At 47.4% G+C, this 23,696-nt stretch overlaps 7 protein-coding genes and 1 non-coding gene across 8 annotated transcripts; 2 read left to right on the forward strand and 6 right to left on the reverse strand.

Annotated features, from left to right (window-relative positions):
- Window positions 1–348: 348 nt before the first annotated feature.
- On the reverse strand, window positions 349–1,729 carry FPRO_07075 (uncharacterized protein; the record flags this gene model as incomplete). The annotated part of the gene is made up of 3 exons (XM_031227942.1): window positions 349–723; window positions 770–1,391; window positions 1,440–1,729. The coding sequence occupies 3 exons, from the start codon at window positions 1,727–1,729 to the stop codon at window positions 349–351; spliced, it is 1,287 nt and encodes a 428-aa protein (XP_031078327.1).
- An 823-nt stretch (window positions 1,730–2,552) lies between these two features.
- On the reverse strand, window positions 2,553–3,646 carry FPRO_07074 (uncharacterized protein; the record flags this gene model as incomplete). The annotated part of the gene is made up of 4 exons (XM_031227943.1): window positions 2,553–2,821; window positions 2,872–2,958; window positions 3,010–3,583; window positions 3,644–3,646. The coding sequence occupies 4 exons, from the start codon at window positions 3,644–3,646 to the stop codon at window positions 2,553–2,555; spliced, it is 933 nt and encodes a 310-aa protein (XP_031078328.1).
- A 683-nt stretch (window positions 3,647–4,329) lies between these two features.
- FPRO_07073 (uncharacterized protein) lies at window positions 4,330–6,250 on the forward strand (the record flags this gene model as incomplete). Its single annotated transcript, XM_031227944.1, has 2 exons — window positions 4,330–4,908; window positions 4,958–6,250. 2 exons carry the CDS (start codon window positions 4,330–4,332, stop codon window positions 6,248–6,250), a joined length of 1,872 nt encoding a protein of 623 aa, XP_031078329.1.
- Window positions 6,251–6,643: 393 nt separating this feature from the next.
- Window positions 6,644–7,081, reverse strand: FPRO_07072 (uncharacterized protein; the record flags this gene model as incomplete). Its single annotated transcript, XM_031227945.1, has 1 exon — window positions 6,644–7,081. One exon carries the CDS (start codon window positions 7,079–7,081, stop codon window positions 6,644–6,646), a length of 438 nt encoding a protein of 145 aa, XP_031078330.1.
- A 3,349-nt stretch (window positions 7,082–10,430) lies between these two features.
- Window positions 10,431–12,684, reverse strand: FPRO_07071 (uncharacterized protein; the record flags this gene model as incomplete). The annotated part of the gene is made up of 6 exons (XM_031227946.1): window positions 10,431–10,821; window positions 10,885–11,971; window positions 12,035–12,169; window positions 12,202–12,273; window positions 12,295–12,313; window positions 12,457–12,684. The coding sequence occupies 6 exons, from the start codon at window positions 12,682–12,684 to the stop codon at window positions 10,431–10,433; spliced, it is 1,932 nt and encodes a 643-aa protein (XP_031078331.1).
- Window positions 12,685–15,208: 2,524 nt separating this feature from the next.
- tRNA lies at window positions 15,209–15,290 on the reverse strand. The gene is given in 2 exon segments: window positions 15,209–15,243; window positions 15,255–15,290. It is a non-coding gene; the product is annotated as a tRNA-Gly (tRNA).
- Window positions 15,291–15,525: 235 nt separating this feature from the next.
- On the reverse strand, window positions 15,526–18,959 carry FPRO_07070 (uncharacterized protein; the record flags this gene model as incomplete). Its single annotated transcript, XM_031227947.1, has 9 exons — window positions 15,526–16,082; window positions 16,131–16,237; window positions 16,293–17,321; window positions 17,373–17,460; window positions 17,511–17,595; window positions 17,646–17,729; window positions 17,780–18,040; window positions 18,091–18,531; window positions 18,705–18,959. The coding sequence occupies 9 exons, from the start codon at window positions 18,957–18,959 to the stop codon at window positions 15,526–15,528; spliced, it is 2,907 nt and encodes a 968-aa protein (XP_031078332.1).
- Window positions 18,960–20,757: 1,798 nt separating this feature from the next.
- FPRO_07069 (uncharacterized protein) lies at window positions 20,758–22,527 on the forward strand (the record flags this gene model as incomplete). Its single annotated transcript, XM_031227948.1, has 7 exons — window positions 20,758–20,938; window positions 20,987–21,118; window positions 21,168–21,220; window positions 21,282–21,355; window positions 21,401–22,037; window positions 22,088–22,275; window positions 22,371–22,527. The coding sequence occupies 7 exons, from the start codon at window positions 20,758–20,760 to the stop codon at window positions 22,525–22,527; spliced, it is 1,422 nt and encodes a 473-aa protein (XP_031078333.1).
- Between the last annotated feature and the right edge of the window lie 1,169 nt (window positions 22,528–23,696).

Here is a 23,696-nt window from a genome sequence, read left to right on the forward strand (position 1 = left end):
TTTATAGGCATCACCACTGAGCCTCAGCGCCAAGTCGGACTATCGATTTGTGCAACCCATGAAAATGGACATAAGCCTATTAAATGAGAGCTTTCAAGCCACAGATGGCCACACGTTGATTCATCGCTGACCATCATCTAATTATAGATACTAAGAGAGGGAGATTTTGCTGATGTTTTACCATGTAGTACGTGTTCATCCGGTCTGAGCCATCGAGATCCCTTATAAATGTTTTGTTTATATAAAAGTGATTAAATATGTCTAACCTCATCTTTTTCATCTCGCAGTTCCTTGATCGACTATGCAGTCCGCCATGGCTACCAATTTTAATAGACCGCCGCCTCCAGACTACAAACGCGCTTTAGTCTTATCAGCAGACTTGCGAGTCTTCCTGGTCCACGACACAAAGCCCATCTTCTCATCAAACGGAATATTCTGCAGGATCGGTCCATTAGCAACTAAAGGAATCGTTCTGTAATCAGCAACACTTTGCGCTTTCAATGCGGGCTGATTGGCGCCAATGCAGAGTTCCAAATTGAGCGCAGAGATGTCATTCCACAGCTTTGCAGCAGCTTCTCGCTCGTACTGATAGGCGAGAAAAGACTGACGGAGCTTACGGTCTGAGGGGTTGGAGTCGGAGTGAAGTAACCGACTGAGGCCGTTTACTAAGGCGATGGCGTCTTCGATGCCACAGCATGCTCCTGCACCTCTGATGGGATTCATCTGTCCAATGTTAGCCTGAAGTCAGTCAATATGCTACGCGACTTACCTTGTGAGCAGCATCACCAACAAGAACCATACGTCCCCAATGCCACCAAGGAAGTACTCCCTCGTCAAAGTTTGCGCTACCTCCAGCAATCTTGTTCCTCCACAAATCACCAAACGTAATTCCATCTCCAACCGGAACATCCATCCAGGGTTTGGCCGCCTCTTCAGCATCGTTCTGCCCAAAGAATGTCTTTGTTCTCGAAGTCGGAATGCGATGATAAACAATGATCTGCGCTTCTCTCAGACCAGTAAAGACCTGAACATGAGATCCATCTTGATAAACATTAATGTTCCTTCCACGCTCGAGTTCCTTGGGGCATAGAGCTTTGGCAAACACGCCTGCGTGTGGTGCTTGGAATGGGTTGGGGTTCTCGTCAAAGAGACCTTTAGGTGCTTTTGCTTTCATTTGGTCGCGGACACTACTCCAGACACCGTCACAGCCAATGACAATTGATGCCTCTTCTGTGGTACCGTCTGCGAATTCGACTGTTACACCGTTGTCGCGGTGTATGACGTTAGTGAGGCGCTTGTTGGTCTTGACGCGTTGGTTCTTGTTTTCAAGCTTGCTCATCAACGCCGAGGCAAAATCGCCTCTGTTAAAAATAGCCATAGGATATCCGAACCTTCCAGTAGTCAGTAGAATATTCACAAGCACATGCCTCTAGACTTACAATGCGCCGAGCTCTTCAAACCCTCTCGAGCGATGTATAACACTGCCGTCAATTGATCTGTGGACCGCTTCAATCATAGGCTGCGCGACAGCTAAAACGGCTTCGAGAAGACCTAATTGGTGAAAGATTCGCATAATGTGAGGCCACAGAAACAAGCCGTAAGCAGGATCAGGGGGGATTTGAGAGCGCTGTTCAACGAGCACGTAGTCGATGCCGGAGACCTGCAGCGCGTGAGCCAGGACCATGCCGACTGGCCCAGCGCCAACGACAATGACTTTGAAAGACTCCATGTTCGATTCCCAGGTATTGACTGAAGGAGAGAGAGGTGAATGAGATACGATTGGGAATTAATTTGAGGAATATGTCAGATTGTTATAATTCCAAGTCGCCAAGTCACGCTCAACAAAAAACGTTCCAATCAAAACGGCGTTTTGACCTCCTGAGTGATCGGACTTTAGCAGTGTCGAACGGACTTTTCATTAGCGCTGACGAGAGCGAGTGCGAGTTCAGATATTTCCGACCCTGGTAAGCTACTGAGTGTTTGTTCTGTCAAGTGGTGTTTACTTCGTCACAATATTCCGCCCGATTTAGAATTAACACGTAGCGCTTACTTATGGCCGCCGTAAGCTAAGGGCTGTTATCTTATCTCTTAAGCTACCTACCCTTTAGTTTAAAGAACGTGTATATAAAAACGAAGAAGAATAACTTAAGATGGATAATATATAAGGGCTTTTATAATTATTATATTTTACTTCTATTTCTTTTACTTTTACTATTGTAAGGAGACATAATTTAGCAAGTTATGTATTTACACTTATACTATCAAAGATGAAGCTTATCGAGTGAACATCATTAAACATAAATCGTTGAATCATAATGTGGAGGTTTTATTAACTCTTGCTCCTATATCACTTAGACAATGCTGTCCGTGATTATGCTATATAAGGAAAAGACCTTCCGCTGCCTTCGCATGCTTATCTCGGCATTAGGGAACGACACAAGCCACAAGTTCTCAACCATAGACTGCTGCATTTACAGCTAAGACCTCAGCCCCTACAATGAATCATCTTACTAGCACCCCTACACTCAACTAGTCGCAAGAGAAATCAAAATTCATTCCAGGCTTCTGATACTTTGCTTTGGCATCAGTGGGGTTGGTGCCCAAGCCGAACTCGGCATCACTTCGAGCATTTTGTTTCTGCTGGCCAAAAGCTCGGCAAACTCCTGCCTCTTAGTAGGTACATTGACCTGAATAGACTGGTTGCGAGCCTCATTGTCCTCGATAATTAGGTTGTGACTAAACTCCATCCAATCATCGGTTATGAATCCGTTGATTTGCAGGGCTTGATCAAAGGTCTGGTTATTAGCAACGCGAATTGTGCCTTGTGTAGTATCAGCTTCCCAAACGATGTTCTAACGGGCCATGACGCACCAAGTTCTTGGTTGCATTGACTATCGTCCAAACTATGAAATACGAGGCATTCATACTCCTCTTGCGTGAGGCGAATCATGCCATCACCTATAAAATTCGGTTAGCTATCCCTTGTGGCATAATGGACATAAGGCGTACTGTCTGCGCTCCTGTCTCGGAGGAATTCCGCTATCTTCAGCCCCTGTCCCTTGCCGAGTCTCTGCTCAACAATGTGATTCACCCCATGGAGAACCGAACTGTCCAACATGTGAGTGCAACCCGGCTTTGCACTCGTGTCCCGATCATTTTGAACAACAAGGCCAACATGAGCCACTTGGATATGAAGGATGAGGGTTGTCTTGAGAGATGCTAGCTCATTGACAACTCTATTAGTGTGTTCTAGATCCTCAGGGCCAGTCATGAAGTGGTGAGCGGCGCGACGAAGTGAAGATCCAGTGCTGCCCTTCTTTTTGACCTGCTGGATATGATCATCTAGCTTTTCAGCATGTTTTAGCATATTTGCTAAGGCTTTAAGGACTCCTCTGGTTCTGATTTCTTCAATGGTTTGGACAAGCTCTATGACTTGAGCGATACTAGAGAGGTCATTGAAAATAAACTCTAGTTCCTTTCTGCCATTCTTATGGATCTCAATGGCTGTAGAGACTCGTCGGATAAGTTTGAGGGATTGATCAATTGAGGCTGTGGCGGCCGCGATTGCTCCGACAGGGTCGATCTGTAAATATGACTACGTTAGTCACAATAGCAGACAAATGGTATTTGGGATGGAAGTTACCATGATGGAAGCAATGATAAAGTGGATTTACTATAGTGGCTGGGGAGACTGGAGACAAAAGAACACAAAGCAATGAATCTGGGTTGACAGCCACTTCAAATTACAAATTATGTACACTGATGCGGCTGAAAAGACTGCAGAGGGAATTTCCGCCCTCCCTCAAGGCATGGACGCTGACTAGCATTGGTTGTGGCCACGTTGGCTCTTCTTCCTCAGCCGCATACGAGTAGATACACCATGTGATCACCTGTTCAATTTTATGACTTCTGATTGGAAAGAAGGACACCCATTCAACGGTAGGCTGTGATGGTTTTGGAAGAAGAGGGGTTATTTCGTCGTGGTGTAAGCAAAGCCATGGCGTGTTTTCCAAGGCTACGTGTAAATGCAATGCAATGCAGTCCCGTCACACCGGCCAGCCAACCAGGTTGGCTACTATTTGATGACATGCATTATAATATTGGTTTGCGAACTCTTATGCATACCATTGAAAATATCAGTGGGGGCTTGGCCTTTCCGTATTTGGTCCCATCCAGTAGACTGAGCCTCGGGTTATTGGGGTCCCGGCCTTATCTTTCCCCCTACCTGTACAACTGATCATCTGATTGAATCATCGCCTGTATCCCTGACTTCGTTTCCGTCATGCGCTTTCCAATTTCTACACTACGCCATATCTCCTAAATCTTGCAATGGACTCTCAAACAATCTCGCAAGGTGCTTCTGGAAACCAAGCAAACCACAATTCGATCCAGGTAAACGGCGCTGTCGGTGACCGTCTACAAATTCAAAGGGCTAGGATAAGAACCCTCAAGATCAGTCCCCTTCAATTAACAGCCACAACATCATCTGCCATCAACGACAATTTCTACTTCGGACCGATTCCGGCCCTTGAAGAGGATCAGGATGAGGGTTTCGAATCTGAGACCATGCAAGAATTGCCACCGGGCATTTCAGAAGCTGACTTTCATCAAATCAGTAAGACCAATAGCAGTTTAATGGAGAATTACGAAATGTTGCTGGAGCGAACACCCCACATGAAGGCAACTTGTGTGAAACAACTCCGCGACAAGGCCAGGGATCAGAAGATCAGAATCAAGCTTCACGTAACTCAGATACAACAATGGTTTACAGCTACGGGCATTAGTGGGAAAATTCAAGTGTCTATGAGTGATAGCAGCGTGGAAGATCTGAAGCAGAGACTAGCAAGTATATGTAACAAACTGCAGGATGCTATCAATTCGCTTCCACGAGGGCCCACTCGAAGCCGGGTAAGGATCTAATCAAGTAGCACGTACTTCGCTAATTGAGGGACGATAGGGTCGGTCAAGTGAGGGCAAGATTCGAAATTCAAAGATGTTCAGGGACCTCGACAGGCTCATTGAAAATATTGGATTTGATGTTTCGGCTATCGAAAGTTTGGTCTACCGGCTGTCAAATTTCCAACCAGCATCGCAATCAACGAAAAGCTTCACCAGGCTCTACGTATCAAGCTCGGCTACAAAAACGCTCTATCGTTCCTTGTGCGAAGCCTGCCCAGTGAACGGCCAAGAGCAAGCACATGGGCATACAGCTCTCGTTGGACTTGTGCCAGTTCAAGAGTATGAACCACTGTGCATCAATCCAAATGACGTTGCCGTGACGGGTCATCACGTTGCTATAGAGTCCAACTTTAACAAGGGAGACTATATCTGGTTTGAAGCTCACTCCAGGTTGGTACTCCCCAAGGACGATGGTGATGCTGTCTACTCAGAGCCGTCCTCACCTCTGGTGACAGTAATAAATGGGCTTCGTCAACGTTGGCGCCGCGACTCTGGATACTCATCTGTCACTGCAGCTTCGTCAGATGAGCGATCGCAAACATCACAAAACATCACTGAGTTTTGCCGGATTCAGGTATGCCCTGGAAGTCTTGCACAAGGTAGCGATCGTTTGGCCATGTGTATCGCTGTTGACCAGGACAGCGGCCACCAAATATTCTACTTGGATGAGAATAAGCGGCCAAAGACAAGTTGTAAGCCTCTTACTCTCTCCAAAATTATACGGGAGGGAGAGCATGGAAGGCTGCTGTCGAACAAGAGAAAGAAACATCGGCGTTACGTCACTCTCTTCCATAGAAGTCGATCCCTTCGAAACAGCCGTTTCAAGCTGGCTTTGAAGCTGGCTGAAGCGACTATCCGATATGGCTGGCAAGAATGGCTCGGTGATGGATGGGGTACGCAGGACATCAAATTCTATCCCATCGAATCTGAAAAGATGCCATTTCTGCGGGCCACCATGTTTGACCACGGATCTGCGAGACCAAAAAGGTTCATGTTCCACCTTGGACATGTTCTTCTGAAGCTTGGGCTTTGGAAGGAGCTCAAAGGGCCGATAATACAGCAACAACTGGATAAAGAGTTGAGTCGTCTGGGAACTGAGACAAGTGTTCAATACCAGGAGGCAGTTCGCTACTGCATTGCTCATGGTGAAAGCAGTAGTGATGAACAAAGCGACTATGAAACGTTCCAGCGAAACTTTTATCAGTCTGTTATTAGTCCTCTCAGGGAAATGGTTAAGCGCGGTGAAATGGATGACATGGAATGTCAGGAGACTATTAACTACAAATCCTAAAACAGGTTCTGCATACATATCTGAGAACCTAGTATCATGTACGCGAAAGGAAGTTTTAGTTGATAACGGTTTATATATATAGTGTATCGAGTGTTCAGCTATTTGTAAATATAACTCTGGTTCTCATTCCAAGGCGCAAAGAGTGAGAAAGCAATTGAAGTCTGTCAATCTCATATTTGAGAGCCTTGATTAAGCTTGGATTCCCAACGGTCAAGTAAGACTCATCTGACTCTGAAACACCACTACAATCCGTCATCGCCTCATTCTCGACATTGTTTTCCGATGTTTTTGTCTCTATCTCTTCCAGTAGGCTCTCTAGAATTACCCCTTCAGTCCCAAGATCGTCTGACTCTGATGTGATTCGCCATTCTTCTGCTGGTGTATCAGCAAACACTACGTGCGGTTAAGGATTAGAAGGAGGGGAGACTGACTTGATCCTTCGATCAGTATGCTGGCCACGCTCGTCAAGCATTTTAGTACGCTCTGTGCAACTTCGTGGTCGATAGTCGGTAGCATATCCAGCTCCTCGTTGGAGAACGATGTTTTCCAGACTTGGAGCCTCTTGAGTTCTTCGCCTAACAAAAGACTCTTTAAGGTGAACTTCGTTAGATCTGCACCTTCATTTGAGGCGGGACCTGTCTGGTTCATTGAAACTTCTTGATTTGCTGAGCCATCCACAGATTCTTCTTCAATATCCGAGGATCTATCATATTTGGACAAACTGGTGGTAGACCCCCCATCGCTCGTGTTGTCATTGCTGAGAGTAGTAGCAGGACTGGATGGTATATCGTCCGGCTGGCTTTGGCTTTTGAGTACCTCCGGGTCCAGCATCATTAAGCCCCAATAACGAATTATAGATTGCATGAGTCTCGACACCAGATGCCCCTTTCTGCCACTGGTTGGATGTGATGATTGCCGTGGCCCCAGCTGCGTTGAGCCTGGCACTCCAGAGTGCTGCTCCCGAGCCGATATTTGGTTTGTGCAAGCCTTTGACACTGAGCGAGTATGATATGTACTAGTGGAGCAGGACTTGCACTGGCACTGATAGCTTGATGGTATTTGCGACATAGTGCGGTTTCAAGACGTGGAGAAGCTGTGAGAAAACGCTGAACAGAGCGCGAAAGGGCAGAAATGGGTCGCAAAAGGCAACACAAACATAACGATAAGGTAAATTGCCTTGGGAAATTCCCAGGAAGACTTTCGACGATCTGGTACCCAAAACAGGTAGTCCACCGTCTGCTTGGACGTGATGGTGGTATGACACTTGGTGGAAGCCACTACAACGCACAGCAACCCAACAGCAGAAGCATTTACCCCATAAGGGAAGGTGTAAGGTAAGCCAGGCATGAAGCTATTCGATATTAGGAAAAGACAAGCGAGTGCTGGCTGCTGTTGGCTGCATGTCTCGTCACATAGGGGGCCTCGACACGTCTCTTGACCACACTCAAGGCTTTGCAGCAAGTTTACGGCGTCGCCATTGCTCCGATGACCTGTTAGTTGTTTTTGAATGATACGGTAGCATTATTGTGGTCAGAGACTTGCATAAAGTGTGTCCACCTCTATTTGTAGACTCAATCATGGGTGAAGAAGTAGTGACGAAAACACACCGTCTTGCATAATGGCACCAGTACTGTGACCACATATGCTGTTATAAACGCTGAAAACCTGTTCTTGAGGGTCAGGATGTCTGTGGCGCCTACGTGAAATCAGTTTAGTTAACTTTGGCATGTATGATGGTGCTGGAAGAACCAGGCTCGCAGGGAACAAGGAGCATAAGCTGAGTTTTGTGGTGGTGATACGCTTAGAGCGTCAATGAACGAGCTCCGAGAATGAATGGAAATGAATTTTACTATGGAGAAAACGCCAAACTCTTTACCGTTGGGCTTGTTTGGCATGGAATTAGAGTTGGTGGTTACACTGACCTGCACATCCTTGACAGTAACTTGTGGTTTGGCCGTTAGGATGTCTTCTATAAACTTCTGAGTCTTCAGAATACCAAAGTTCCACGGGGGACTCGATAGACTGAAACCACACATCGACGTTTTACTCATCCCTCCAGTTGGGGCCCCGGGATCGTAATATGCGACAGTTCTCCACTCGACATTGAGTCAAGAGAACACGGGGTCGCTAAAACAGGCGGCTGATGGCTCCTCCACCCTCCGAGATGGACCATCAGAAGGGTTGTGTGCTCCACAAAGGCCTTACTGGACACAGTGGTAGACCTCACAGCTAACCCCCGCCATGGCCTTCGGATCTATCGTGAGAGCTTACTTCGCGCTCCGAAACTCAAAGCTTCCGATTTGGCAGGGGCCATATGTTATAGGACACAACGTATCGAGAAATGCAGAAATAACAGCAGTTCCAAGGATGGTACTAAGGCCAGCGTTGTAAAAGTCCCATATTGGGCAAAACTCTCGGCGATGGTTTTTTGCAGAGGGAAGTTGATGAGTATGACACTGGTGCTCTAGTCTTCCGTGTATTTAAGGTTAACTTTTAAGTTTACGCTGGTCTTGGGGTGGCCCTCTGGTTTTTGACATGGGCTGACGACGATGAAGTAATCTCGAGATTTGACACCAAGCCAGAGCTCGACACAGCGGAAAGCGCCCTTATGGGCCAACTGAAACTGGGCGATACCTATTATTGATATCCATTCAGAGTAATATTTTATATAGAACGTGTTCGAGCTTCATTCACCCAAAGGAAATGGCCGTTGACTTGTCACCATGCTGCATGGCTTTGGAAAATAGTCGAGGCTGTCGTCAGAAACAACATGGAAAGCAGTAATTATTGGCCTAAATCTGGTATTTGTTGTGACGTAAATTCCCCAGGCTCGTCAAAGTCTATCAGGGATAATATGTCAAAATCTTTCAAGCTCAAACAAGACATATTAAACGTTTCAGATAAATCGAACTGATGCCCCCTATTACGGAGGGCGAATAAGGGCGCTGCATCCGCGTTTATAGTCAATTCAAGGCTGGAACTATTATCGATTTGTTCACAGCCCATATGTAATGGTTCCGTTCGCTTCTCCTACTGATTCCCTGATTATGCTTATCAGTCCAATCTGTAGGAATTAAGGTAGCAGGCCCTGCCATCCCAGTTGGGTTTGGCAATTGGGAAATTGGGGGCCAAAATGTTTTTACTGGCTGGGTAAAACGCCATCACTCACTATCAGCATGCGGAATGACGTACAACGCAAACACGCAAAGCGTAAGCTAGCAATATAAATAGCTGACAGTGCCTGGATCTGATTCTGATTCTTTTAATCCTTCTGCGGCATCATACACGATAAGCTTATTGCTAAATCTGTTGAGTTTTGAGCCATTCGAAAGTTAGCGACTGTGCGACAATACGTTCAAGTCAGTATAGGAACTCTTTCTGTTTCATCTACCCATGACAACAAGATCTGACTGTCTTTTAGCACATCTATTTACAAAATTTGTAACAATGTCTAATTTTCGGCCGCACCCCTTGCCCTTCACCAGTAAAGACCCCAGGATGAACGACGCGACGGGAGAGGGGGAGGCTGCGATTGGCGATCCGTGTCTTTTTCCCTGTTATGTCGCCTCAGAACCAGCGTATGCCCTTGCAAGAAAGATTAAAGAGAAGAAGCATAAGAGAGATGAAGCTAAAGCAACTAAGAAGAAGCTAGATGAGGAAGAAAGCACCAAGGCCCAGGAATAGCTTATAGCGGAGACAATATCCTCTAATAGATCTCGCTTGATAAGGAATATCAGTACAATTTCTAACAAAGAGACGCGGGAGTGGTAAAATGCCCACTACATCACCTTGAGTCTACGACCAATTTCTGGCACAGGCTGAGCAAGGAATTACTTGACCATGTAAGCCATGACGTGTGAGACCTCTGCATTGGACTTGGACAGATCTGCAGCCCCACTCTTCTACTTTGCCAGCACTCAATTATCTGTGCTAGTTCAAGCTCTTAGCCACAACTCTCAACTGCAACAAACATACCTCGCATCAGTGCAAATGGACATCAAAGCAAAAAGAAACAATGTCGAAAATTGAAATCAAATTGAAAGTCGTTTTCAATGACGAAGAAGAAGTGATGAAAACGCGTCGTTGTGCATAGGAGACTGTCTTGCTATAAGCAAGTGACACTACGAACAATTGCGGAAGCAACGAACCCTTCATTAAGAGTGCTCTCCCACCTGTAACCCTATGACCTTGATTCCTTTTCCATGGACACATCACTCAAGGGTTGTACATCTGCTTGTAGTATGTCCTTGACTACCTGTACTGCCGAAAGCGCAGCACCCAGAATCCAGTCATAGTGATAAGACAGATGGCCACCGGCAAAGAAAATGTTATTCTCAGCATTCCTCGCCCATTCCAGGTGAGTGGATAGGTGCCCAGGTTGAGGCGCTGTCAGTCCACTTCCTGTTGACTCAGACCATATAACTTCTGATGCCTCGATGAATTGCTCATGAACATCAATCTTATTACCATACTGATCACATTGGTCCTGATATAACTCTGCAATAAAATCCAGAGCAAGCCCCTGACGCTGCTCCACCGTAAGGGGGATCCAGCTTTGGCCATCCGTAAACCTAATAAGTTGAGAATCAGTCTTGAGTTGCAGCTAATCTTGCACTGGAAGTCTTCTCACTGACCACGGGTAAATTATCAACACGCCTGGTCCGCTGGTCCCCATACCATACGATGGATACATAAGTAATCTGATAGGAAGGTCAGTTTCACTTTGTCCACCCATGCTACCTCCGGACGACAATTGCTCCCAAAATCTAGTTTTGAAGCGCAGTCCAACTTTGTATGCTGGTTCCATAATTAGTGAACGTATGGCCAGCTCTTTCCTGGTTGACCAGCGTGGCCTATTGGTTATCGATCTCAACGCAGGTGGTGGTATAGCCAGTATGACCCGATCAAACTCCGCGCTGATAACCCTATCAGAACATTTAGCTTTAACGGCAACTCTTTGGTTGCCAGTGTTGATAAGCTCCGTTACATTAGCCCCAAGAGTGATATTCTCGTGGCCAACTAGATAAGCCATCGCATCAGTCAAGCGGCTCATTCCTTGGTCTATCGTTTTCCAGTCTTTTGAGCTAAAATGCAAATTCTTTATGCATGCATCGATGATACTGCAAGAAAATGCATTAGGGTAAAAGAGCGTTGCTTCAAGAAAGGAGACAACAGAAGGCGACCAATTCTTGTGCTCTATCAGATAGCACCGAAGGGTACATTGGTCGTAGTTCTTGACAATCCATTCAATTCTGTCATTGAAGTCGTTGTTAAGGCCTTGAGTCAGTTCCTCAAGTGCGCTGTTCAGTAGATCTCCGGCACTCCTATTTTGATACGGCTCAGGGACATCTATCCAACCTGCGCTAGCGGGCGTGACATCTGTCACCGGAATTCGAGATATTGTAGATCCAAAATGTGAATAATTTCCTTCGTGATGACAAATATAGTCAATCAATCGGATGGCCATTGTTTGCGGAAGTCTTTCATGACTGTTGACATATCTAATAAGTGAAAAGATAGTGTCCTGTAGTTTTGTAACGGGAATTCGCATTGCGCCCGCCTCATAATACTGGTTTTCATCCGTCGTGAAGTGATGCGTTTGAACACGGCCACCCACTCGATCAGCGGCTTCAAAGATTTTCACGGTGTACCCTTTTTCCTGTAGGAGAAGTGCGGAATACAACCCAGCCAGGCCTGCACCGACAATACCAATATTATGGTCTAGAAAGTTAACAGTTTAGTTTTCCGTCCTCCAACTACGTGATGGGTGACGATTGAACTGACCGTTCATGTTTAATATAATTGCTGAGTTCTCAAGTCTCTGACCAATGATGAGTAGGCAAGTATTTTTCTGATCAAAGGATGTGCTTGCGTAGAAAAAGAAGTTTAAGAGCGATGTACGATGTAAAAAGGGCATTCCTGCATAAATATATACACAAAGTATTACTTACCGGGTCTCACCCTTTCTCTGTCAACCAAAAGCATTGTTAGTAGCAAGTAGCACGCAAACATGACTACGGCTACTGTTGTTCGTCATGGCGTACCGATAACTCGCTTAGTGACCTATGTTGAGGGTCAAGACAGTCTCTCCTCTGTCTTGTTGGTGTGTGCTCTATCGAGCTTTCGTGACAAGACACATAGAGTCTATCATGTGGCCGTGTGTGATTGGGCAATCATACAGGATCAGTAGATCAATGAAGGCATACCAAGACATCAGCAAACACGGCACAGGACGGCACAGGACGGCACGGCACGGGATTACGTCGTCCACGTTCTCTACGGCCAGTGACAGCAACTTCCGTCCGCCATTGTCTCTGATTTCTGTGTCGACCTTTCCAGTGAAGAATATTAACTTTACGATTGTCCTGTGTCTGTTCCTCACCGCTCATGACAGGGGTGTCTAGCCATCCCTCCATACGAATAAATTCCACCATGCGGGCCCACTTCCCACTCGGATGCTAGGTGATTCAGTCAGCCACTCGCGGATCTGGTGTCAGGAAGGCATTGAGAATTAAGAATGAGCATGGTGGTCTGCGAATTCGACATTTGAGGTGGTACTGCTAGGTAGAGTAGTGTCGGTTTAGGGTCTTTAGAGATAGAGCCTTGCTTAATAAAAAGCCTTCCCTTTTAGTCGGCGTTTGTAATGGTCTATGCGAGAGAAGAGATTTCTTGATGTTCCAGTAGAGAGACTCATTTGGTTGCCGAGTTACAGTAACCTTCGCGGCTTTGAGAGTACGACGCCAAAATCCGCAGTGAGACACGGGCCCGTGTCGCTGGTCGTGATCACATGTACATATGAGCGATCGAGGTACGTGCCGCTCTCAGATACTTAAGCACCATTCGTACGTGGATTTATGACGTTCACGATTCCCGTGGTGGTCGAAGAGCCGTTTTCGATTCTCGTCGTCTCTTATGATGAGAAACTCTGGGTGTCGTCGCCGATGGTTTGACTTTCGACCAACTGGCACGCGGTTGACACACAGCAGAAAATTTACATTCCCCCCACAGGCGAATACAACTGACACATCAATAGCTTCCATTCGAGACTGACTGAATACATCTTATCTTGCGGCGTCGGTAGTGATCTTGAATCAAAAGGGTTAGCCTAGACGAATAATGTAGATCTCGGGCACAAGGGACATGCCACAGGCCATAAAAGCACGATTATAGCCTAATTTCTTTCTTTGCCTTTCTGCAAAACCTACTACATGACCCTCTCGATCCTTTGTAACGAATCCAGGAAAGGAATTGGGACTCGATGATCTGCAGGTGCCTGACGAACTCAGGTCGTGTTCAAAATTCGCCAGCAGCAAACTATGAATGTCGACAACACTTGACAGAAATCGAGATCCCGAAAAAGCGGTCGGGATCATGAATTGGCCCGCAACAGTCGTGCTCGTGATCAAGTCGGCTATTTCGGGTAGTGCGGAGCCGAAAGACATTTTCCTCAGGGCAGGATCAACATAAGTAATACTCTCACAATAGGCTTCAATTATTAAGACTGTATTCTTGGCAAGCTGGTAGTTAGATTAGTGATCTTGAATGCCAATGTTGTTGTAGTGTTGTACCGTACAAAAATGAGGAATCAGATAAGTAAGCACCAGTGAGAGTACATACCGATGCCAGAACTGGGTTGTCGCGAGTGGCTTGCTTTGGTTGGATCAACCTGGAAGATACTGTGTAAGACTTCAATTCCTCAGGCCTCAAGCCCCTTGGACCTTTATATTACTGACTTGAGTATGTTACACTTATATGATATGAGGCTAGAGACAGTAATACAGTCTTTTATGCTAGAGTAGGCAATGATACCTATGTTTTAGCACTATAAAGAGATCATCAAAAGAACAGATTGGACTGAATGAAACAGCCCGGAATAAACTTGACAGAGATAGAATGAGGTCCCGAGTACGACAGCCAACATTCAGTCGTAATAGCTAATGGACTAGAAATCGAGTAAGCTTTGGCAACGAGTGTTCTCATTTCCTGCCGCAATGAGGAATAGCACAAAGACCAATCTTTAACTCAACCGAGTAGTCTTTTACTGTACTATAATGATTGTAGATGAAGAACAACTGAGCCCCTTTTGCTGGAAAGCCAGAGTGGATTTGTGAGATTACCGTCATGATGTAATTGTGTGGACGCTCGCTAGGCCGGGCGACTGAGAGGAAGCGATCAAGCCTTTAGATATAAAGGGGTGTTGAGGAGGCATACCAAGAAAAAAGTGTTCCGTGTCTTAGATTTCAACTTGAAGGAGATAGGAGTGCCTAGAGTGCCTAGAGTACCTAATTGATCTCAATCCCGCCTGCATCCATAACAAGACAAAAATGGAGAAGGGCTTATCCTCAAGGCCATTAGGATGAGACCACCTGTTGACCTGCGAAAGGCAGGGGAAAATGCGTATATAAAACGTCGGTGTGGAGGGTGCCCCGACTGAAGAGGTCAGACTTGTATGTCCAATATATGTGATGAGGATGTCTACTACTCGGACGTAGGCGATTCCGTTGCCACATAATCTTTCGACTTTTCAAATTAGTAAAAGGTGTTGTAATGAAGCTAATACTCTGTCATTATCACTTTGTTCATGATCTGACTACTGAGTAATTATAATACTTACAGGTGATGCAGAATTTGCATAAGCACTAATAGTCTTACCTAATCCGTGCCATCGTGCTGCTTTATAAGAGGCCGTGGATAGACTGTAAGAAGATACTGAAGGGCAAAACGGCACGGGTTATTGAAATGAGGCAGTAGAAAATAATATAATCTGAGCTATATGTATCATTTCCTCATATTGTTATTCATTTCAGATAGAGCGTTAGTGGGTAAACAAGACTGCCAAAATGGAGGATACCAGCCACAACATACTGTTGCACAACAATCGCCAGCAACACTCTAAATCGACGGCAGAGCAAAAAGAAGCAGGGACAAAAAAGAATCCGAATCAGAAGTCGTTATCAATGCGTAATCAGGGAATCGAACCCTGGGCTCCCCGACGTTACTCGAATGGCAACGGAGAATTTTACCACTAAACCAATTACGCTTCTCATTGATGCATCACGATGACACTATCGCGACTCAACCATTCGAGAATACGCCGTCTCCAGAGGACTTGGGAGTGCTCGAGACATGGGCACCTCTTACTTGTGTAATTGATCGCCGGGATAGAATCTGCATTACCTAGTCGACATGTTTGACGACAAATCTATTAAGCTAACTAGTTCGTATATCTAAAGTCGTTACCGTAACCCATCCATCCTTCCATTCATATATCTCAATTAAGTCAAGCCGAGGAAGAGCGGCAGAGCAAACGCGCAGGAAACCTGTACAGCCAAAGGCACAATAGCATATGTACCGGCAGAGAACTTTCCAGGAGCGATAGTCCAACCCCAAGGCGCACCAAAAGCCATGTACATCATACCAGCTGCAATAACAATACAGATGAGGAAAGTCCACTTGAATCTGTGCATCATCTTGTTCAGACCGATGTAGATACCAGTAGGGCCCAGCTCCTTTGACGTCGACGCCCATTCAATGTTGACGGAGAAGGCGTGGCAGAGAAGAGCCTTTGCGCAGTTGATACTGATGCCACCAAAGAAGAGAAGGAGAAAGGGAAGCCACTTGCAAGCTTCGAGGATTGCGACCCAGAAGGACTTTTCCTTGAGACGGTGGCGAGTCATGCTGGTGGCGATGGAGGCGACGCCGTTGAAGACGACGAGGAGGGAGACCCAGATACCCCATGATGGAGTATAGAATTGGTCCAGGTCTTGGAAGAAGAGACCGACGAGGACGTAGTTGACGAGAGTGAGAAGCATACCAGCTGCGATGGCGTAGTCTGGGGCTGTTAGTCCGGCACTAAGCTGGAATTGTTATGGGTACTTACAGGTGAAGATGTAGGCCAGAATGGAAACCTTGCTAGTAACTGGCATGTTGCTCCAGAGAAAACGGAGGAAGAGTCGAGTAACGGGACCCTTGTATGGCCACTTGTAACTGCGAAAAGAGTCAGTAAAGATCAGTAACCAATGAGACTACTTGTCAGACTTACAAAGGATGGAAGACAAGCTCGTTGCATCCATAAGCATACTTCTCCCATCTATTCAACTCATCATAAACCGTCAACGACACGCCCTCCTGGAAGCCACCGTTATGATACGTCGCCAACCGACATACCATACCGGCCATCTGCACTCTCAAACTGATATCGAAATCCTCAGAGACATGCGAGTCAGACCACCACTTGGTAACCTTGTCCGATGGATCGACAAACGCAACGCTCTGAATAGCCTTCCATCTCAAGAACGCATTATGACCAACAAACGGCGCGACATCACCAGTGCCGACACCATACTTGATGGCTGTGTAGACAATGTCGGTGAAGTATGTGATACCGTTCTCAAAGATGTTGTGCGCAACTTGCATGACGCCTGAGCCGTGCTGGAGAATAGCGACTTCGGGAGATTCATACATCTCAAGAGCGCCGTAGAGGAGACAATCGATGGGAACACGCGTATCGCAGTCAATCAGGAGGATGATCTCACCCATGCGGATATTCCCCTCCGCCCACGTCTTACCCTCATCAGCATCAACCATGTTCTGCAGCGCCTGATCATACAACCGGTCATCATCCTCCGCACTCAAATCCTCATACGCACACCCTCTACTCTCACACTCCAACTCGGTAAGCCTCAACATCTCATCCTCGACTCTATTCGAGAAAGCAAGGCAGTAGTTCATGTTACTAGCCTTTTTGAATTTGCCCTTGCGCACGAAACCGAGTTCGTTGGCGCGTCCTTGAGGACTAACTTCTGACTCGTCCTGGTTGTCTACTTCAGGGTCGACGGGGGGTGAGCGCTTGAACCAGGAGAGGAAGGACTTGGACTTGGGGGATTTCTTGTTGGGCAGGCGGGCGCAGTAGCCGATGCCGTTTTCGCGGTAGTATTGCTTGCGGGCGGCGGCGAGCTCGGGTTGGATGCATTGCATGCCGTCGTCGTTGATGTAGACTGAGGCGGTGCCGCCTTGGTTTTCGTAGTGTTGGATTGCTGCCATTACGGAGACCATTGTTGGGACGATGACACTGGGAGGTAAGTCAGAATGATGTGATCAGTTTGGAGGATATTGACCTTACCCTCGGAGACCTTCCTTATAGACAGGCATCTGAACGGTGATGTGAGGAAGTTGGTAATCTCTGTAACGTTTGGGGTTGGGCTTGATAGCTGTTGCACATTGTCAGACTTGGTGTATGTCGCGTGAGTGAAGGACTTACCAGAATGGAATTTTGAGTTCCTCAAACAGATTCCAGCAGGCAGAAGTAGTTGGAAGACACTACTGACGACCACGATGAAGAAGAACTAACTTGGTTAGCAACGCATTCATTCCTAATTCAGGCTGCTAGTCTTACCAATGACAAAACGCACAGAGGCGGAATGACGGCAACCAGGGCAAAGCGCGTAAAATCACCATCCCAAGACCATTGTCGGATCAACTACTCACTGTCAGTCCTCACTCATCATTCATCACATGGCTACAACTCACTCTTGAAACACCCACGCTCTGCGTGAGAATCACCAGCATGATTACAATGCCTATTCGGAACGAGTGAACAATGAGAGTCGGACGCTTGAGCTCCTGGCCCTCAACGTCTTCGTCTCCGTCACTGCCCTCCTCAACCTTGATGGCGGCTTGGTAAACCTCGTTTCTCTCATCAATGGCACCACGAACAGGCGTTGGCATACCGTTGACGGATTGCTCTTCTGTTTGGGCGTGAAGACCGCGGGGCATGTTGGGGCCAACGATCTGCGACAAATATTAGATAAGAAATCATGGATGGGGAATGGCATATTTACGAAACCCAGCATCTGCTTCTCAACATTGTGCGCCACTGTGAGAACAGTCCTCGCCTCATGAGCCCAGATAAGGACACATCGTTCTTGGACGACAATGCACGAACTTGTCAAATGCACAAGTGTCTCATGAACATCGGCAAGACTGGAAATAATGGGGATGCGAGCTCCAGTGTCTTCATTCACCAGACTCGCTTGCCCAGGCTTAATGCTGTCAAGCACTGAGTTTGTGACCTCAGAGGCCATCGACACAATGGCACTCTCATTGAGGCGATTGACAGCAGCGGCCAAGTCTGGGCTTGGGTCATCTGGGTTGTAGATGTATGTGCCGTCTGGCTTCTTGAGGGCAATGCATGTTGACGACCAGCCGCTTGTGATGGCAGCAGCAGCAGGCTCATCAAACCATCCTAGAAGGGTTGCGCGACGGGCGATATACCTCGCGACCTAATTGTGTTAGAATTTGTGACAACGATGATGCATTGCAGGCTGCGAGATGTTGGCTGGTAGTACCGTGCCACGACATGAATGAATCGGGATAAGTAGGATCGGTATGCAAGGGATGAAAATTGATGCCGACGATATGAAACAAATCCACTCAAATGGACAGCAAGACTTACAACAGGCAGATCCGTAGCCGCGGCATCGGGAATCTGCATTGCAGCAGGCGTACCCGAGTATGAGCTGTGAGCGGATCTCGACGGGGGACTCTTCCTCGTAGGATACTCCGACGTCTTGACCGCGCCATGATCACCAGCCTCAAGCCTCTTGAGCGTAGCAGCGTCAGTCGTAGGGCTCGGCGGTTGGAGAACACCAGACTCTATGAAGCGAGAGGCAGACTTTTCCGAAGCCATTGGTGACTTTTCGGAAGTCATGGTTCACGTGGGAGTCTCTCTCTCACGGAACAGAGCAAAAAACGAGAGTGAAGGGAAAAGCGAAGGTGAAGATCTTCTCTGCTTCTACAGGGGAAGAGGGTGGGGAGGGGAGTGGTAGAAGAAGAGGGATGTTTGTTGCCCAAGGTGAGAGGAGGCAGAGGCAGAGAGAATTAGCCGTGGGAAAACTAAGTTATGAATACTTCCTACACACGGCTTATCCGGCGATCTAGATGAAACTCTTACTGTAAGTCTCGAGTCTCGAATCTCGTGTAAGCGTCAGACAATATCTCTGACCGGGTCAAGAACTGCAACTGCAACTGCAACTGCAAACCACAATATTGGTTTTTTTGTTTTTCAGCTGGCCCATTGTCCTCGTATCTTTCGAAGCACGTTTGTTGGGACCATGCATTCTTGATTGCCAGCACGTAACACAAACCGCACATGCACCTTGCTCCGTTGCTGCAGAATCTAAGCCCAGCCCCCTTCCCGGGTCCGAGAAGACTCCGTTTGAATCACCTCTAGCGAGCTGATGCCAAGTCATCGCGACCGAGGGAAGAGGATGCAGTACCCGCCACCGTGATAAGAAACAAACTTTATGTTACAGAGTGAAGCTGACGACAGGGCCATGGCGTTTGTGATTATGGAAAGGCCGTGGCCTCGATTTCACAGACCATTCGGTGGACGGGGGAACAGGGAGAGTGGATAATATCCAGATGCTTTTACGAGCAAGGTCGCAGAAGCGTCATGTATCAGTGCGGCGTCTAATTAAACTAGCCTGCGATTTTTTCTCCGGCGCCCACCCACGACAGAACAAGTCAAAAATTAAGTCTAATATTAGAATATAAGGTTAGGCATCCTGATATCGCCAAGACGAGGACCCAATGGGAAGAAGCGATCAACTCTTGGAGATTGTAACGTGTAAGCAAAGGCACGTTTCAGGGCGAGATAGCAACAGAGAGAGAGGGTGATGTGTTTAGGGAATAGCGTTATCCGCGGGCCGTGGCCCGTTAGCGAAGGAGGGCGGTTAATCTCGAAGGAAGAGGGAAAAAATCTTGATAACGTCCCGTCCCCTGTAAATCTTGACCAGGGGTGCCAGGGTTTTAACGTTTGGCTTCCATGGATGTGTTCTAGGGGCAGACGATCTAGCTTCCCTATTCATGTCTAGCGGCATATTCTAGGGGTAGCATTGCATGCCAAAAAAAAACCTGCCTTCGCAAACAGACCACTTAGACCGTTGCGGAAGGTTCTTGTTAGTCTGACCGTTGAGGCTTGCGGCCCGCAGAGCCTTATTAAAAAGTCTACGAATCATGACTGCTACTCGCAAAATGTGGCGTTTTGGCATGACACAATGTTATCTCCTAGCGTGGCAAGCCTCTCGGAGAGATATCAACGTGCTAGTCTAGTCTCGAAGGCGTGAGAACCTTTGGCGATGCCGTTATGCCTCAACAGATTTTTGTTTGTATCTCTTGCTCATGATTGCCACGCTGTACGTGCATTTCAGCGCGGCTGGTATCAGGACGAGATGCATAATCACCCCAGAAGAAATGAGCTTACTGTTTGTTCCAGACCCAGATGTAACGATCCCTGCATCGCTTCGTCTTGGTACTCGTATTGTACGTAGTAAACAGACACAGACACAGAGACTTTGTCTCAGCTGTATCAGAGTCGGGATAATGACAAAGAGAAAATAAAAGTTTCATGAGGCTCATTTAACTGAACAATTGAATCACCTCTCGTACTTCCCTGGTCCCTTTTCCCTTTCCAAACATTGGCGTGCTCCACTTTTTGACACGCTGTAATGGAAGGCTCGAGGACTGCTACGACCGCTGAGGACTCCTCGTCTCAGCGGGTCAATCCCTTTGCGACGCCTGGAGCTGAGTCTACTGAGAATCCGTTTGCGACGCCCATTGCTGCGACGCCCATTGCGGAATCTGTTGCTTCGCGACGGTTGACGCAGCGAAATGCATCTTCTTATGAGAGTGAGTGCACTTTATGGTTATTGTTGTGTTGAGATTAACAGCTTTTAGTTACTGGACCCCGGCGGCGCTTCAAGAGCAGTCGTCTTCAGGGCGAGTTTGAGAAGCCTTGGTTAGAGGACAAGAAGAAGCAGTGGAATTGGGACAGCACCATTTTCTACACATGCATTTTCATCGGTCTTGGTAAGTCATTTCATTGTAACAGGCCTTCGATTATTAACGTGCTTTCCAGGAATTGGTGGGTATCTCTGCTGGAAAGAGACCACCGGCGTCCCCAATCATGAAGTGAGTGCCCGATTCACTGAGACGATCCGTTTAGTGAGGCGATCACCACTAACAAATGCAGTACTGCCTCGTCATGGACGACACCTTTCAGAACCTCAACAACTGGAATCACGAAGTTCAAATGAACGGCTTCGGGTATGTCTCCTCACCATTTACTCAATCACCTACTAACACTTTTAGAAACGGCGCCTTTGACTGGACCACCGACGATGAAGCAAACTCTTACGTCGACGCTCAAGGCCTTCACATCGTCCCAACAATGACGCTCGAAAGCACAGACATAACGCGCGACCAGCTCCTCAACGGCTTCACCGTCAACATGACCACCAACAGCAAAACATGGGGAAAATGCACCGCCAAAGACATCAAGAAGTCCAACGACCGCTGGCCCTGCGCAGCACGCAGCAACGCCACCTTGGGTCAAATCATCAACCCCGTGCGCTCTGCTCGTCTTAACACAAAGGGTAAAAAGACGATCAAGTATGGGCGCGTTGAAGTCACGGCGAGAATGCCAAAGGGCGATTGGATGTGGCCTGCCATTTGGATGATGCCGCAGGATGATGTCTACGGTGAGTGGCCCAAGTCGGGTGAGATTGACATTGCGGAGAGCAGAGGCAATGACGCGAGGAAGTATCCCATGGGGAATAATCTTGTGTCGTCGGCGCTGCATTGGGGGACTGCTACGGAGAATGATCGCTGGAGGAGAGCGTATGGTGAATGGGGAGGCAAGAGGGTCATTTACTCTGATGACTTTCACGTCTATGGTCTTGAGTGGAGTGAGAAGTATCTCTTTACCTGGCTTGATGGTCGTTTGAGAGTAAGTCCCCTCATAAACCTCAGCAGATTAATGGCACTGACTCTTCATAGCAAGTGCAGTTCTTTGACTTCACCAAGAACAAGAATCTCTGGACCTACGGCGAATTCGCCGGCGAGTCCATCAACGGCTCCATCCCCGTTGACCCATGGAGCAGCACCGGTCGCAAAAACACTCCTTTCGACGAGTCCTTCTATCTCATCCTCAACGTCGCAGTCGGCGGTACCAACGGCTGGTTCCCGTAAGTCTCACCATTTGCCCTACACCGAGAACCACTTTTTGATCTCGCTCTCGATCTCTCGTTTACGTGCGGGGAAAAAAGCTAACCCACTGCAGAGATGCAATCGGCGATAAGCCCTGGGCTGATAGCAGCGAGACCCCTATGCGTGACTTTTGGAAGGCCAACGATACTTGGCTGCCGACCTGGGGACCCGTCAAGGATCGCGGTATGGTTGTCAAGTCGGTTAGGATGTGGCAGGAGGGAGCATGCTGAGTGGTTGCATCGCCACGTGTTGTGTTGTGTTGGTCATAATCTACGGAATAATGTCTATACTGCTATCTTTTACTTGCTTTGCGTTGGGCCTATAATCTTACATTGAACGGGGGATTGTTTGGGTCTAAATTCTTACTCTAGAGATTGAAATCGTTATCTATCACTTTTCAAACATGTCCCTCTCGATCTCGGGGTCAGCATCGGATGGGGTTCCAGATACGCTCGTGCAGAGCGTCGCATCGGCCGTCTTACTGGGTCCCTGAAAATGCTGACGGCGTGCATCAGGGAGCGGATGAATAGCCCAATAGTATAATATGCGATAAACGGAGAAATCTCACTATCATAAGCCACGCGGTAATGACGCTCGGGTCATCAAGCCACTCAAGTGTACAGTATATGTGAACGGGCATATAGTTCATAGAGCGAAGCAAATATTGATTCACAAGGCGAAAATCTCCGGTTTAGCGTCGGCTTTAGGTGCGCACTGTCGCAGGCGCTAACAATCACTAAAATCAGAAACAAACACTACAAAACGCATCCCCGTTCACATCTGCCAAGCGAAATTCGCCTCTGGTACTACGCGCTGAGAAAAAGTCTGATAACGCTGCAGCTAAGAAAATGCAGTATCCATCCCCTTGTCTCTGCAGCAGAACTTTTGATTGCGTCCTCGTGTTTACACTCTTGGAACGCTGTAGCCAAGAGGTCCAAGAGTCAATGGGGGGGTTACATTATTAGTCCTCGGTTAGTGGGCAGCGTTGCATCGGCACGTCCACTTCAAGCATCTCGGAGGGGGGGGGTCGCCAAGATAAAGAGGTTGCCAGCAGGGGGTTCGGTGCATCTTTTTTTTTTTTACCGCAAGCCACACCAGATCGAGGAGATTAGACTAAACTGCGAGTAGACAGACACACGCTCTCCACTGTCAGCCGCCTTTTCGATCTGTTGGCCCTGACCCTGTCGATCAAAGAGTCAGACTCAGACCTTGTGGATGCGTTGGCAGCCTCCTCCATTTATTTGTCTGCTGGGCCTTTTCTGCCAAGATTATCTCGGCTTCTTGCCAAGTCTGGCTCGGCAATCTAGACCCCGTGGGTGCAGACTGGCCTGATGTATCCAATATTCTAATCACAAGGCCTGCTCTCCTGCGTCGACGCGCCCGTAGACGTGCATATGCC

This window comes from Fusarium proliferatum, assembly GCF_900067095.1.
Source record: "Fusarium proliferatum ET1 genome assembly, contig: FPRO_scaffold003, whole genome shotgun sequence".
Classification (NCBI taxonomy): Eukaryota; Fungi; Ascomycota; class Sordariomycetes; order Hypocreales; family Nectriaceae; genus Fusarium; species Fusarium proliferatum.